The sequence below is a fragment of the Suricata suricatta genome, chromosome 7 (assembly GCF_006229205.1).
Source record: "Suricata suricatta isolate VVHF042 chromosome 7, meerkat_22Aug2017_6uvM2_HiC, whole genome shotgun sequence".
NCBI lineage: Eukaryota > Metazoa > Chordata > Mammalia > Carnivora > Herpestidae > Suricata > Suricata suricatta.
Window position 1 is genome coordinate 71982197 of NC_043706.1, and position 17561 is coordinate 71999757.

At 41.2% G+C, this 17561-nt stretch overlaps 1 protein-coding gene across 1 annotated transcript; it reads left to right on the forward strand.

Annotated features, from left to right (window-relative positions):
• The first annotated feature begins 380 nt into the window (after positions 1-380).
• On the forward strand, positions 381-12841 carry PRSS35 (serine protease 35). Its single transcript, XM_029944808.1, has 2 exons — positions 381-495; positions 10013-12841. The coding sequence occupies exon 2, from the start codon at positions 10032-10034 to the stop codon at positions 11268-11270; it is 1239 nt and encodes a 412-aa protein (XP_029800668.1). The 5' UTR covers positions 381-495; positions 10013-10031; the 3' UTR covers positions 11271-12841.
• Positions 12842-17561: the final 4720 nt, after the last annotated feature.

A 17561-nucleotide genomic window follows, 5' to 3' on the forward strand; every position in this document is an offset into this window, starting at 1 on the left:
CATCACCCCTCCCTCCCAACTTTAAAGTCTCTTCTTGAGGCTATGCAAGGGATGCACGCTGTCACTGGACACACATCTCTTGTGAGTCGACTCAGGAATTCCTCCTGATGCATGATTTCACTCTAGGGACAGAGATGTTGGGGGGAAGAGGTTGCCCCGTGAGCTCTGCACCTCCAAGATTTTCCCCCCGCCCCCACTCCTTCGGCTCTGCGTCCGGGTTCTTCCCCCCCTTCCCCCTTCTCCCTCTCTCCCACCTCCTCCCCCGCTTGCCCGCCCCCCCGTCCGCCGGGCGTCATCTCCCCCTTTCCCCTCCCCTCTCCCGGCAGGCGCACTGCTCCGCTCGGGCCTCCTCCTCAGTCTCCGCCACGAGCCGCTGGTGGTGCTGGCGGGTCCGCGAGGCTGGTGGCAGCAGCCCCCGCCCGGGCGCTCTGACCACCTCGGGGGGGCCTTCGAGTCGAGCTGGGCTGCGTCCCAGGCACCGGCTAAGCTTTGCAGGTAAGGACGGAGCCCCCCAAGGACAGGGCAAAACTCAAGAATCTGCACGTTTCTCTGAGAAAGGCAGACCCACCCGAGGAGAACTTCTTTGAGGGGCTCTAAGGATATGGATCAAACTTAGCACTTTAAGTCCTCAAAGAAACTACTGTCTCAATAGGCAACTCTGTGCGCCGGCCTCTGCACAGTTTAATATTAACAGTAACAGTGTTTGCATTGGACTATAAACGGAATTCTTTCTGCTAAAGCAGTACTAGAGGGGACCCTCTTTATTTTTATGATTATTAACAGATGCCATTGAAAAAGGTGTAAAACCATTCTTGGAAGGTCTACTCTGGTTGAAAGCCTCTTTGGCAGGGTTACTATGAAAGCTAGGAATCTCTGTCTCTCTCACTCATCAACTTGGCTTCACAGGTCAGCAAAAGGAGCAGTGGAAAACATTTTTTAATTGAGAAGGTGAAATGAAATGGAAAGTCTTGTATTTGTTTTAAAAACCCCAAAAAAGGGGGTGGGTGGAGGGTGGGAGGGGGCAGCGTAGATAGATAAAGCAAGATTGGCAAAATACTGGTAATTGTTGAAGCAGGGTGATGGGCACACGGGGTTACACTGTTTTTCTCTTTTTATACTTATCCTCTACTTTTGTGTAGTTGGGAAATGTCCTACAAGATTAAAGTTTTTGAAAAGTTGTAGAAACACTCCCACCTGCTTCCTTTGATCTTTTCACACTGTCATTGATTTGAAAAGATGCTGCTTGCCCTATGGAGATATTTCCCTCCCCCCCTTTTACTAACCCTTCTCACTTCTGAAATTAATTCTCATTTTATCCCGGGACATTTTTCTCTACAGAAGATTATAAAAGTCCTATTTTGCTGCTTGGAGAACTATGCTTAGAATCTGGTTTTTAATTTAGAAGAGAGAATGTAAAAATTCCAGCCAAATAAGACATGTAGGCTGGAAAGTAGTGGCCAAGTATATGGAATTTTATTTTTATTAGGAAATCTTAGAGGAGCCCCTTTAGTACGAGAGGAGGTGGGGCATAGATACTCTGCCCACTTTTCTTCCAGACAGCCTGGAAACCTGCACACTCAATCTTTCTCATGTTTTTTAAATGTGAGATTGTTCAGCTCAGTGCTTGGCACATCATATGTGCTCATTATATGTTAAAATAAACAATTGCTAATGTGACTTAATTTTCCCTATTGAGAAAATTATTTATCTTTCTCTGCCCAGTGCTCAAATATCCCAGGCAAGCATATTGCATTTTAACAGTAGGATCAGACTTGGAATTTTGGAGGCTGAGTTAACTTTGCAGATGAGAAATCGGAGAGGAGAGGTTAGGAAACAGCAAAATCAAATTAGCGGTGTAGAAGTTATTTTAGAACTTTGCTTAACCCTGCTTTTTCTTTCAAAGCTTCAAATAGGTTAAACTGATACATGATTAACCAAAAAGATTATGATCCTAAGATGCTTTGAAGACTGACGAGTAGCAAACCTGATACATTTACATATATTCTTTGGTCTCAAAGGCGAACTTGCAAGATAAAAAAGGAAGTCAGGAGCAATCTGCTGTGCACTTCCCCTGTCATTGTAAGAGAAGTCCAGCAGAGGGGTCCCTTGGGGCTCCTCAGTGCCATGCACCCCAAAGTTGATTTACACACAGCATATCCATTACAGAAATTGAAATGTACATGTGCTGGAAAAATAGCTAAAAAACAAAGGGGGGTTTTCTTTTTTATTGTGATGAGAAACAGAAGTTGTGGGTTACTGTAAAATAATCAACTGTGTAACTTTACCATCTTCCTTTCCCTCAAGTACTGCCAAATTTTTAAAGCAGACATTACTTTGTCTCCATTCCTGAAGCTAAACTTGAAAATATGTATGATATTTGAATAGAAATTGGCACATTTTCAATGGACGTTCTTGACATTTCTCTGCAGCATTGAGTCAGTGGAGAGCTTACCCTTCAGTAATGCATTATAAAGTATTTGATAAACATATGTGAAATATTTGGCAAGTTGAAGGCTTTTCTTTGGGTTGAAATGACTTGCAGCACATTTCGGGGACTCTTCAGCCATGCTGTAGGTCACAGTGGAAGTGTGCTGGCACACAGTGGTTTTTGGAAAACCACCTGCCAGAAAATTGTCTGGCTGTAGACAGCATCATCAGCCCTCAGTTCATCAGGATAGGCTCTGTGGCCTGTAGGTGGGTTTTCTAAATGTGATAAATTCCATATGTGACAACCATTTAGTATATTACTAGCCAGTTGGACTTATCCCCCTGCTGAATCCTACGTGCTTTTAAAATAAGTTCTGTATCATAGCTCAGTGAATGTAAACAGTTTAAATACAGGGCTTTAGATTTGCCATCTGCAGGCTAGCTCTGCCACCTAGTGGTGATAGTATGGATAGCAGGCAAATTCCTAACCTCACGGACCAGCCATAAAAGCTTCTCAAAGATCACTGATGAGTAAATTACTTGTTTCTCATTTGTGGTTTAATCTAAGACTTTAGAGCTGAAAGGATCTTAGAAGTGTTCTACTCCAGCTCGGTAAGTCAGGAGGATTGCCACAGAGTGAGAGGGAGACAGAATCCGAAGCAGGCTCCAGGCTGTCAGCACAGAGTCTGACACGGGGCTCAAACTCATGAACCTTGAGATGACCTGAGCCGAAGTCAAACACTTATCCGATTGAGCCACCCAGGCACCCCTTGCACAGAGATTCTTAAACAAGGAAAGAAACTTTGAAATGATGGATAACCTCTTAAGCACCCAGCATGCATTTGTTGAATAAACAAATTTCTCTACCAGTTCCAATTCTTGTCTCTCTGTAGCAATATTGCTCCATGCCACCATAAAGTTTTAATATGATCTTCCATTTTAGTTCTAAAACTACATGACTGTATGCTTTTCCATAAAATGAAAATTTCCCTTTATGTCTAAGTCTTTGGACCAAACTTTCTTTCCCATTTTATATCACTCCCTACTGTTCTTTATTTCTAAACATCCAGAGTTAGTTGTAGAAACTAGACTCTTACCTAGTTACTGCTGCTATAAAAATTATCAAAAATTTAGAGATTGAAAACACCACCACATTATCTTACGGCTCTGTAGGCCAGAAGCCTGAAGAGGGCCAGCAGGGTTGCATTCCTCCTGGGAATTCAAGGAGAGAGACGTTGTTTCCCTTGCCCTTCCCCGGTTCTAGAAGCCGCCCACCTTCTTTAGCTCGCTGACCCGCAGCACCCCGGCCTCCTCACCCTCGACCCGCCTTCACGTAAGGATCCCGTGATTACACGGGCCTCACCTGGATAACCCCAGCTAATCTCGTGTCGAGATCCTTCACGAAACCCCATCTGCAGTCTCCTTTACGTACCAGGAACACATCCACAGCTTCTGGGGATTCAGAAATGGCATTTTTGGGAGCCATTAGTTGGCATATCTTAGCGAGGCGCCCGACAGATGGAGATGTATGAAATCCCTTATAAATATCTACCTATGTTTTGACTCCTATTGTCGGATATTAATAATAGTAATTGCTGTCATTTGTGAGTGCTTGCTGTGCTCTGGGCACGGTGCTTATATACATCATATTAGTTTCTCACAAAACTACTCTAAAATGTTATTTGTGTTTAACCACTGTAGGAAATAATGTTGGGAGAGGGTAAGTAACCTTCACAAAGTCATCCTGCTAGGAAGCCCCAAGTACACTCACGTCGGCTTGGCCTCAAAGCCGCTGCCTCCATGATTGCTGAAACCCCCGTGTTCTTGCGCTCCATCGTGCCTCCTTCGCCGTCACGGTCATCCCTCACCACTGTGATCCCACACACTTGGTGACTTACATGTTGCCGCCGTTCCGTGTTCCGGTCAGTGAGTGATACTAGGCGAGGGCCTCCAGGGGGCTGGGAATTAGACTTTATAGAATCTCCATTCTCCCCAGCGTCTCCCCTCTTAAAGCTTTTACAAGTGATCTCCCCAAGCCGACCAGGTGATGGCCGCCGCACAGCTGCTTGTTCTCCCTGGAAATGCCCCGCCCCTCCTGCCGCGGCCTTTTGCCCAAATCAGCACGACTCCCTGCAGTTATTGAGAACATCTGGGCCACGGCCCAGTGTCTCCCTGTTGTGTGGGAGTCTTCGCACCTGTTGTGTGTCAGTCTCCCACTGGCCGGTGGAGGGTGAAAGGAGGGGAGGAGAGAAGACGGCCGTGTGTGTTCTCACATGTATGTAGTGGGTAAATGTAGGCAGTGCTGTTGGGAGGGGCAGGTGGTTGGCATCATGGATGGCTAAATACGGCACAGGCATGTTGTAAACAGTGGGTATGCAATCATTTCTGTGTCCTAACACACACATTAGGTCGAAATTGGTGTCGGCCCTCCAAGGTCAATATCTGAGCAGTCCCTGGCCCACACCACCCCTAGAAAATGTTTCACAGGTTAACGCAAAATTGTGTTCCATGGAAGCACAGTGTGCACTTGAATTTGGGCAACTAAGTCACCATAGGTAACAAGGGGCCGATGCAATAACAGGCCTGGGTAAGTGAGAACCTCTTTCCTGGTGAGGGAAAGTAACTGGGTGCACCTTCTTGATGTTAGCAAGTCAGCCTAACTATTTTCACAGGCAGGAAAAAGAATTCTTGTGCAATATTTAACATAGTGAGCAATCAGCTCATCTGTCATTAGTCCACCTGCCCTACTTAAGCTAAGCTCTACGCTTCTCCTGGTAAAATAAATAAATAAATAAATAAAACAAACCAACAAACCAAAAAACCCCCGGAGAAACTGAATCCTAGAATATAATTATGTAATGCCATAGTAAAATTCTATACGCTCTAGATAGACTCGCTCAGAAGGCTGGGTTTTTATTTCACTGTAAACTGCTCCCTTGTAGTAATTATTTTGACATCGCCCCTGTTTCTTTTTAGGCTGAGGGCCTGATGCCGTTCTAGAATTCCTAATGTAGATCAAGGCTATAAATAAGACACAGGAAATGCACTTCGAGTGTTCTGTGGCTGGGGAATGTTTAATCACACTTAAGTTTAATAGCTCTGAGAAAAATATATTGCAAAGCCACAGATATTCACAGACGTGAGTAATTAGGAAAGTATTCATGTGGGAAGTCTCTAAAATGTAGCTGTCCTTGAGCAAAAAACATAGCAAATAAAACAAAGAAAAGGGAGTTTGAGAGAATGTCTGAAACTCTTCTGAAATGAAACAAAAAATTGTTTCGTTTTAGAAAAGTAAGAGTGTAATAGCTGTGGCTTATGTAATAAACTATTTTAAAGTGATAGTCATTCAGCCATTAGAGTAATCATTATAAAAGGACCTATTATGGACGCATACTGTGCTCTGAGTTCAGAGATCATTCTTTGGATATATCATCCAGTTTAATCCCTACGATTACATTATGAGGGAGAGACTAGTGTTCTCCCCACTTTGCAGATGGGGACGCTGAAACGGAACTTGGTGAACTACCCAAATTCATATGTCTAATAAGTGGTTGAGACGAGACTTAGCCCTAGCGTTTTTACTCCCTGGTGTGTGCCCATAAGCACTCCACTGGGCAGATGCTCCAGGATTCTGAGTAGTGCCAGCCGTCACACGTCTGAGAAAACATAAGCAAACAAAGGGTGATAGTGAGTTATCTCCTGTAGTTTTGTGTGGTTGTTTCTATTAATCCAGACCAAGAACAAATGTGGAGTAATATCTGCTCCATTGGTAAGAATTCATCTACAAATCCTGATTCTTGCTTCCCTAATTCCCTTCCACTCCGTTTGTCCCCATGATCCAACCCATAATCTGCTGTGTGTACACTGACTCATGGTGTAGAGCAAAGGCTGCACCCTCACTTTTGCTAACCAGAATTGGCATTCGAGGTCCCAAATCCAAGGCATCTGGAAAGTGACTGTGGAGGTCACAGTTATAATGGGAAACAGGAAAAAGGAGGAGGAGGAGGGAAGACACTGGACATTAAAGCTTTCAAAATGTTATGGCTGCCCCGCCAGTTGGGACCGTGTCTCTTTAGATCAATGAGCTGGTGCTCTCTTGATGATGGGCACATGTAGATGTGTTGCCCACGGAACCATGGTCTGCTCTATCAGTAAGAGCTATCATTTACCTTATGCCGACATTTTACCACAAGGCAAACTTAGATTTTCCAAAAGAAAGTGTCCTTAAACATTTGTCCAATTTTAAATTACAGGCCAAATTAGACAGGCTAACTGAACTGATGTCCTCTTATTACTGTGATTCTGAGGTCCTGTTTCAAGGCTCTGCTCTTCCCATGCCCAAGGACAGATGTGGGCATAGCTTTTATTCCTGTGGTGCACTGTCGCCGGGCTCCCTCAAAGGGCACCAGGCAGGGCTGGCAAACCCGTGCTGTCGTATAATTTGTAGCATCAGATGTCGGAAGCACTGCATACAAGCCTACCGAATGTCTTAAAATTGAAGCAGGGTTGACACAACGTTGCATGAGCTTCTGGTGTACACACAGCGATCCGACAACTCGCTACGGTGCTATGAGGACACCATTGACTATATTCCCTGAGCTGCACCTTTTATTCCATAACTGGAGGCATGTGTCTCCCATTCCCCTTCACCCATTTTGCTCTTTTGCAGAAACACCCTCACAGAAGCACCCAGAATAATGTGTGACCAAACATCTGGAAATAGCCTAGCACCAACTAGTCAAGTTGACACATAAAATTTACCATTACATAGGGCTTTCTTAAAAGCCTGCCTAGAGAATTATGGCACAGGGCTCATGTTTTATTTGGTAAAGAGTAGAGGAAGTTCTATATTTGAGATTCATATTCTAGTTCAATCATTTGTGTAGCAAAAGATCATCTTGTCAATTATCATATAATATTTGCATTCTGCCTTTCTACTCCCTAACTAGCTTTAGTAGTAAGACTAAATTAAATAGCAGTGGGGGGAAAAAAAACCTAACTGGAGAAACAATATCATAGTACCATGATTTAGAGGTCTTCCGTTTTGCCTAGGAATGCCTTTCACACAGTATTAATCCGTGGATCATTAGATCATATCAAGTGTTAAAACACACAGAAGGAGTCTTTGTATTTTTCAACATAGATATTTGACTGACATCTAGTCTTTGGCGTATTCATATATTAAGTTCACAACAGACAGCTTTTGTCACTAAGGACTAAATGAAAAAAAACCACAATTTTTAAAAATTTTGTTTCCCACATTAAAAATTTCCTGGATTGAAATTTTGATAAGAATCAAGTAGATAATATCAATACACACACATATTTTTCTAAATGCTTATTTATTTTGAGAGAGAGAGAGCATGCACATGCACGCATGTGCGTGTACAGCCGTGAAGGGACAGAGAGAGAGACGGAGAAAGAGAATCCCAAGCAGGCACCACGCTCAGCACAGAGCCCTCCACGGGGCTCAATCCCACAAACTGTTGGATCATGACCTGAGCCAAAATCAAGAGCTAGACGCTTAACCAACTGAGCCACCCAGGCTCCCCTACATAGATTTTTTAAAAATAGTCAATTTTGCTCTGTTAGCCTAGAGGCAGCAATTAAGTCTCTGAATTTAGCATTTTTTTAAAAATGCAAAGACATAATTTTTCATCATGCAGTCTACCCACCTAAACATGATTTCAAGGCCTCATTAGAGTTACTGAGTTGTCAGCCTTTTTCACTCCAATTCAATTAAATAAAATGGACAAGATGACATACTCATGGTGAAAACTGTATCGGCGATAACAAAAGAAAATACTGACTGGCTCAACAAAATCATTACCAATGTAATTACTGCTTTTTATAAAGTGATGTTTGCCATGGTGATGATTAGAAAATATTGTGACCCGAGTGTGGTTTTTCTGAACACTGTTCGTTATTGATGTTTTGATGAGGCCCATCTCCCTGCGCAGAAGAGTGCCCTGTCTCCAAGATAAGTTACAAGCTATTTGCCAAACAAAAGTCTAATATCAACCTGAATCATCATTACTCAGCATTCAAGGATGAGTAGATATAAAAATAGAAATTGCAAAACTTGGATGTAATGTTGCTGATGCCAAATCATGAAAAACGTTACTCTAAATTTGCTTTACAAGTTCAAATATATGATGAAACAAATTAATTGTGTCATGGTTCAGTGAATAGGTTTAAACAATAAATGGTTCATTTAGTATACATTTTTATTCTATCAAAAGAATGTTCTTAGCGTGTCACAAACTTCTCTTACGTATGGCAAATGGACTCTGTTGTGTCAAGAGATGCCCATATTCAACTCGGCCTCAGGGACAACTTTGGCTTCTCATGGCAGTGCACAGGATCTTCTAGGTGTGCCCTGGGTTTGGGCCATTCCTAACATTTCTCATTAGTTTCTTTTCCATGGAAAAAAGAAAAGGAAAAGCTCAACAGAAAGCACTGACTGAGAGTAAAGGTATTATAGGAATAACCTAGCCTCGAATCATCCCGGGTTTCTATAAAATGAATAGCATAAGCTGAACCTTAGTATTTTAATTATTAGTTAAAAATGACTTGGAGCGTAGGTCACAAATAATAGTGACCTGGAAGTTCAAAATTGCTGCTGTAAAGAGTGCCACCACTGTCTCCTACCCACACATAGCAAAAACTGACAAATACCAATTCGATGAAATAGATTTACATACCAGTGAGCCTAGCGAAGCAGTAAGAGAGGATAGAAGGTGTAAATAACAGAAGAGGTATTATATAATGTATAAAGTACGGGCAACTTAAAAGATGTTTAACACAAAAGCACTGCTCTTGGATGATGAGACTAATGATAAAAGGGACTATAGTGAATCAGGATCATTTCCCCTCAAGTGGCAAATTCAGAACCACAGCCTTAAATTCTTATAGCCAATTTGAGTATACAGTAAGCTTGTACAGTGAAGCATTTTTGTACATTGCTTTGCTTAGACGGTAGTTCCAAGCACAGCTTTGTTTGGCATGGTACGTTGCACCATCAGTGAGCTTGGTCTGCAGACCATGGCTTAAGGAAATTCACTGTATTCCAATGAACATTTTTTTGAGTTTTTTTGCTAGGCATTTACACTCTAGAGATGAGGAATTTCTGATCCTTGCTCTTAAAGAGCTAAGTGCAGGGGGAAGTGCATGGCATCTGCTGCTAGCTTTATTTCTAAGTCATCTGCAGTTGGGTTGTAGGAGACCTAGAGAGGGAGCGTGTGGCTCAGGCAGTGGAGGACCACCGCTTGTCACCCCATCTTACCCTCCCACGCACTGGGCTGTCTGGGGAGGTGGAGGTGGAGATGGCAGGTGGGGGTGGGGGAAGGTGGATTAGGCCTGGTGGAAGGAAGGTTGGGTGAAATACAGTTTACTAATTTTGGAAGTCTGTGTAAACCTTCTTAGCAGAGTATTCATCTAATCTCAGTAAAATCGAAGTACACTGAAAATAAGGACTATCTGGTGGTGACGGTATGTTTAGGACTCAAGGCCTAAATGAAATGGATAAGTGACATATTTCAAAAGAGAACCTTACTAAGCTTCTCTTTCTCTTTATAATTTTAAGGGCAAAAGAGAAGATCAAAATGGAAAACATGCTATTTTGTTGGATATTTTTCACCCTTGGGTGGGCCCTCACCGATGGATCAGAAATGGAACAGGATTTTATGTGGCACTTGAGAAAAATACCCCGGGTTGTCAGTGAAAGGACTTTCCATCTCACCAGCCCCACCTTCGAGGCAGATGCTAAGATGGTGCTAGACAGAGTGTGTGGCATTGAATGCCAGAAGGAACTCCCTGCTCCCAGCCTTTCTGATCTGGAAGACTCTCTTTCCTACGAGACTGTCTTTGAAAATGGCACCAGAACCTTGACCAGAGTGAGAGTTCAAGATGTGGTCCCTGAGCCAGCTCAGAATATCACCACAAAAGGAGTATCTGTGAGGAGGAGGCGGCAAGTGTACGGCACAGACAGCAGATTCAGCATCTTGGACAAAAGGTTCTTAACCAATTTCCCTTTCAATACAGCTGTGAAGCTCTCCACAGGCTGCAGTGGCATTCTGATTTCCCCCACCCACGTCCTCACAGCGGCCCACTGTGTGCATGATGGAAAGGACTACATCAAAGGGAGTAAAAAGCTACGGGTAGGGTTGTTGAAGATGAGAAATAAGGGCGGTGGCAAGAAACGCAGGGGTTCTAAGAGGAGCAGGAGAGAAGCGAAGAGTGGTGATCAGAGAGAAGGTACCAAGGCGAATCTGGAGAGAGGCAAGGCTGGAAGAAGAAGACAGGAATCTGGTCGGGGCCAGAGAGTTGCTGAGGGGAGGCCCTCCTTCCAGTGGACCCGGGTCAAGAATACCCACATTCCCAAAGGCTGGACTAGAGGAGGGAAAGGGGAAGCCACTTTGGACTACGACTATGCTCTCCTGGAGTTGAAGCGCCCTCACAAAAAGAAATACATGGAACTAGGAATCAGTCCCACCATCAAGAAGCTGCATGGGGGAATGATCCACTTCTCAGGATTTGATCATGATAGGGCGGATCAGTTAGTCTACCGGTTTTGTAGTGTGTCTGATGAGTCCAGTGATCTCCTCTATCAATACTGTGATGCTGAGTCAGGCTCCACTGGTTCCGGGGTCTATCTTCGTCTGAAAGAGCCAGACAAAAAGAACTGGAAACGCAAAATCATTGCGGTCTATTCAGGCCACCAGTGGGTGGATGTCCACGGTGTTCAGAAGGACTACAACGTGGCCGTGCGCATCACTCCTCTCAAGTATGCCCAGATTTGCCTCTGGATTCATGGAGATAATGCCAACTGTACTCACGGCTAACAGAAATCTGACACGAGCCAATGGATTATCTAAATTGTGGAGCAAACCAGTTATGGTAGAAAGATCACGTCATATGTTATGTCAGGACTTGAACTCTATCAGTAGCAATTCAACATTTTTATAAATTTATCTTTTCAAAATTAGAAGCTTTTCATATGTTTAAAAAATACTTTGGTACAAATACTGAAACTAGATGGGCACCTCAATTCAAGTATATATTCTTTTTTTACATGGTGATAGTATCATTTGTGGGAAGTCTTTTGTTTCTCTGTCTTCTTAAAATTAGTCACTCTTTAAAACTTCAAACTGGTATTATAAGTAATATGTGATTTCTCAGTGGACTTATTCTCAGGGTCCTACTCTAACAAGAATCTAATAGGGTGCTGGTTGCATATTAGATGTGAAACTGCATATACAGACATAAACAATAACATGATTAGAATCAGGGTAGAGACAATAATTTCCAATAGTTTGTACTACTTGGAGATGGACCCACTCTGTTCATGCTCTCCGTGTTTATATTGTGTTTCCTGTTGGGTCTGAGAAACTTTGATTTAGATTTTTTTTTTAAGAATTACAAGGTAAAACAAACTTTATAAACAAAACTATCAATGATCTCACTGCTTTAAAAATATCAATTGAAGTGTGTATTATTTAAAAATGGGAGAAATACTTTGTTCTGTGAAATAAATCTAAATAGAGAAGCTGAGACATTTTAAGGCCTCAAGTTTTTAGTTAACTAATATTCAGAGCATGGACTTTTCATGAACGCAGAGGGACGACATTTCAAAAGTTATAAATAATCATGTATTGAAAGCCTCATCATTTTATGCTATAGTCTTCTGTGTATGAGGTGTTATAGTTTTAGGACAAGGAATTTTATTTAGTCTTTTTTAACAGAGAATCTTTTTCCCAGTGATATGACAGATTTCAGCTTTCTTAATAGAGCCATACACATTATTTTGGCTATTTCTCTGCCTAATAATTTTAGATAAATCCTTAAAAATGAATATAATTTACAAATACAACTTTTAAAAGAAGGTTCTGATTATTTTCATTAGGGACCAAGGCAGTACACTCACTCTGGCCATCCTGGCCGCCTGAGCAGAACCCAACGGCTGTCTTCAGGCACAACACAGAGCAGCTACATGTTTCTTGAGTTAACAGATATTTTGCTGAATCGTTGTAAAAGGGGGTTAGTTCAGGCCATTATGTTGAAAGGATTGTAGTGATTTGCAGTTGAGCACCATAAACTTCAGGAATTGCAGGCCTAATTTCTGGTCTGCTATTTTTGGCAGTTTCTAGTGCATACATTCTTTTCTCTCATAATTCACCTAAGTCACTGATTCTGCTGGAGTTCAAATTTATTTTACCTATTATTTTTTTTAAGAGAATGGGGAGTTATACCCTTGATTAGGATGCAAAAGAATATTGGATTAGGTTATGATAAAAGGTGATTTTTGTGAATGTTGTCCAAAATAGCTAGAATTCAATACAAGTATACATTCTTTTATGGTGTGAATCTGTTTAAAAATCATTCAATAAAAATTTAAAAAATTAATCAATCATAACCCTTACTGTATTGTGTATATGTATATACGGTTCAGCAAATATGAAATTAACTGTCATTTTTTTTAAAAAAGGATTTAAAAAAATTCTAAATGCATTTCACCAAGTAGGATTTTGTCCCTGGTGCTAGTGGGATCAGGCTATTGCCTCAAGTTTTGATGAAATCATTTTTGGGGAAACATCTATATGATCACTGCAATAGAAAGTGTTTCGATCTGCAGTTTGCACATCTACATGTTTGCAAACCCACACACACAATCTTCATCTTAGAGTCTTAGAAAATACTTCTTGGGATTTGATTAAATTCAGAGTAATTTAGGGTGCTTGGTATCAATTGTTTAGAGCTTAAGCTTAAATTGTGAATACATGTAATTTCTCTAAAATCATTATTACTTTTCAAAATGTAAAATTTAGCTTATTTTATTTGCAGATATTTATTTTATTCTCTCCTCTTTTCCAAGTGAATCATGAGTCTTAAATGACCTATTCAGGACCACTAAAGTATACTACATTACTTAGAAGGTTGTAATGCACATATTTTTCATGTTATGCCTATCAGACTTGAAATAGAAAATTAAATTGAATTCACTTGGCTGAAAAAAATACATTCATGCACATACATAATGTCTCCTGTGTGCAAAGGACTATATTGACTTTCTGTTTGAAGGAACTTATCAATGATTGAGTTCAAGTAAGTACAGTATTTACAAAACAAATGAAATTGAAAATCATGAGGTTTTTTTCTTTACCCAAATAATGTATTTCATTTTATTTGCTTTTTTTTCTTGCTTAAATGGTTGTGTGTAGGCAGAAGAGACCACACTTTTTTCCTCTTTTGATGTGCTTATTTAAATTCCAATTTTTTAACTTTTATTTTTTTAAGTTTATTTATTTATTTTGAGAGAGAGAGAGAGAGCAAGTAGGGAGGGGCAGAGAAAGAGGGTGAGAGAGAATCCTAAGCAGGCTCTGCACTTTCAGCATGGAGCCTAACATGTGGCTCAAACACATGAACTGTGAGATTATGACCTGAGCTGAAACCAAGAATCAGGCCCTTAACTGATTGAGCTTCCCAAGTGCGCCCACCCCCGAAATGTGTTGTTTGGAAAAAGATTTAGGGGCGCCTGGGTGGCTCAGTCGGTTAAGTGTCCGACTTCAGCTCTGGTCATGATCTCAGTTTGTGGATTTGAGCCCCACATCCGCCCCTGTGCTGACATATCAGAGCCTGGAACCTGCTTTGGATTCTGTGCCTCCCTCTCTCTCTGCCCCTCCCCTGCTCACACTCTGGCTCTCTCTGTCTCAAAAATAAATAAACATTAAAAAACTAAAGAAAAAGGTTTAAATGTATGTGTGAACAAGACCAGAGTTCCAGACAAATCATTACCTTTTTTATTTTTAGATCAAAGAAATCTTCAAAATTCTTTGTTTTCATAGAAAGAATCAGAATTAGAAGAGACCATTAAAAAAGCTTAGTTTAATTCCAAAATTTAGATTTTAATTCCCATTCCATTCAAGTGGTTGTCCAGTAATAAAAATGTCTCACCACTTAAATATTGGTTATTAAAATTAATTCAGGAATTTAACTTTTAAAAATAATTAGTTCAGTTTACTACATTCTGCAAAAATTATATGGCTTATCTTGTATTTTATCCCAATATCCACATTTCAATTACTCTTAATTCTTTGGCCTTATGCTAGCAATTTGGGTGTTTACTCGCCAAAGACGAACTGTGATCCTTAATTAAGAATATTGGGGTAAGGCAATTGAACCAAGCACAAGCGTTACAAGGATGTGGATCAATGGCTATGAATAGCCAGGAAATAGCATCATTATTATTTTATGTGATGACCCTCTCACAATTAAATATATCTTGGCTACTGATTTTAAAGATTACCTGCCAAGGCTTAAAAACTAGTTTTATATTATTTCCAATTAATTAATGGAAGAATCTTTTTAATAAATTTTTTTTCAGCTAGAATTGCTCTTTCTTTAATGCCCTAACGTAAGGTTCCAAGATACTTAGGAGATCGGGTCTAATCAATTGCGAAATCTCATCTCATCAGATGAAGTGAGTGTATGGATGGAGTCATGATTCTTTATCAAGTCACTATTTAACTGAGGGGGGAATCCTCTTCGATGGCTTGCTCTTCTACTTACAAATAAAGCCCGGGGCGGGGGGGGGAATTCCATGTCTACTTCTTTCTGTATTGAATGACTGGCAGTTTGATTGAGTTAGTTTAACTGTCTAGAGCATGGTGGCCAACTTAACCTGTGATCCAAAGCAAGGCTAGTTTGTTTTACTTGCAGGTGAGGTGTTGTCTTAGCTGGGCTGCCGTCACAAAATGCCATAGACTGGGGGGCTTAAACAATAGAAATTTTGCTGGGTACCATTCTCTTGTGAACTCACATGTCCTCTTCTCTGTGAGCACTCAAGAGAGCTACAAATGAGCACTTTGGTGTCTCTTCCTGTAAGGGTATAATCTCATTATAAGGGCCCCACCTTCATGACCTCATCTAAATTACCTTGCTAAGACCTCCATTTCCAAATACCATTACACTGAGGGTATGAGTTTTGGGGGGACGCTGTCCACAACAGGAGTCCATTCAAAAGCCACGAGTTACGCCTTGTGCCAGGCTCAGGAAACTTCACAAACACACCAGTTACCAGAAGAACTAGGCAAAGGGTATGAATGTTGACTCAAGCCAACTAACCTCCTTGCAGCTTTCATCGTCATTACCTCACGTGCTCTCACCTCGCACAGCAGAGGCACTCAATACGTGCTAAAAAACATCACCAAGTATACTTTGAGGCTTCCTCTTTCAGGGCATTACTTATTCTGTGCTACATGGCAAGGCTCCAAAATGCTAGAGGTATCGTCTTAATTGTATATTGCACTAAAGATAGAGCTACATATTTAAATAATGGGAATGTTTGTTTGTAATGAGAATTTTATTATTGGAATGTCAATTACAGTTGACACCCTAGTGTAGCATGGCACTTTCAGAATCAGATGTTCGCCATATTCCCCTGACTCACGTGCATGTTTCTGGATAAAAGTGGCCACAAACTGACAGGAGCCGGGCCCAGCAGTGCTCCTATCCTCTCTATCTCCATGTAAGCGTTTAGTTAGACCATCTCAGCCTCACAATTTCCCCTAAAGTCTTTTTGCTTTAGTAGTATATAAAATTTTCCAGGCTACCTTGGTGGCTCAGTCGGTTGAGCATCTGACTCTTGATTTCAGCTCAGGTTATGATTCCAGGGTTGTGGGATCAAGATCCACATCAGGCTCCATGCTGAGAGTGAAGCCTGCTTAAGATTCTCTCTCTTCCTCTGTCCCACCTTCCCCAACTGCACGATTTCTAAAATAAAATAAAAATAAAATGTAAGTAGATAAAAATTTAAAATAATTCCTTAAAATCCATTTACTTTTATCAAGCTCTGGGGACAAGCAGACTACCTAGAACACATTGCAATCAACATGATCAAATGATCCATTATTGCATTTCAGTGTGGTTCTATCAAACTGAGGCTATTTAAAAAATTTTTTTAATGTGTATTTGTTTTTGAGACAGAGTGAGACAGCGTGTGAAGGGGGGAGGGCCAGAGAAAGAGAGAGAGACACACAGAATCAGAAGCCGGCTTTGGGCTCTGAGCTGTCAGCACAGAGCCCAATGTGGGGCTCGAACCCACAAACTGCAAGATCATGACCTGAGTTGAAGTCAGATATTTAACCACCTGAGCCACTGAGGTAAACTGAGAATATTTCAATCTATACTTGTAAATGCTTTACTAATACTTAAACTTATATTTGTGTTACTGAAACCTCTATTCATGTACTGAAAAAGTGTGTATGCTTTCACACATGTGGCATAGATTAAAGGGAATACTTAAACAGCTCAAACAGCTGAAGGCAGAGTTTGGAAACTTCCTCTAGGCTCTTACTCAGTCTGATGACCATGCAGTTCCTTACTCTTTTATATAGTATACTTTTAGTTTCATTAATAATTTGTAATATGCCATGCAATTAACATTTGTTATCTAGAATTTCCTTTGCAGCTAATTTCAAGTGTCTAAAATATCACAAAAATATTAAGCCAATAATAAGTGGCATGAAATTACTTCTACTCCAGAAATAATCTGAACAAATTTGGTAATTTGATTTCTCAGATTACAATGAGAAGGCAGCTGCCAAGGCAAGCCCACAGCAGGCCCAAGAAGGCACAGCCTGACAGAAAGAGGGCTGCAGGCAAACTACTAAAGAGCATTTATTTTATTTTATTTTTTTAATGGTTTATTGTCAAATTGGTTTCCATACAACACTCAGTGCTCTTCCCCACAAGTGCCGTCCTCCAACACCACCACCTCTTTTCCCCCTCTCCCCCTTCCCCTTCAACCCTGTTCGTTTTCAGTATTCAGTAGTCTCTCAAGTTTTGCGTCCTTCTCTCTCCCCAACTCTCTTTCCCTCTTCCCCTCCCCCTGGTCCTCCATTAGGTTTCCCCTGTTCTCCTGTTAGACCTATGAGTGCAAACATATGGTATCTGTCCTTCTCTGCCTGACTTATTTCGCTTAACATGACACCCTTGAGGTCCATCCACTTTCCTACAAATGGCCGTATTTCATGCTTTCTCATGGCCATGTAGTACTCTATTGTGTATATATACCACATCTTCTTGATCCAATCATCAGGTGATGGACATTTAGGCTCTTTCCATGTTTTGGCTAT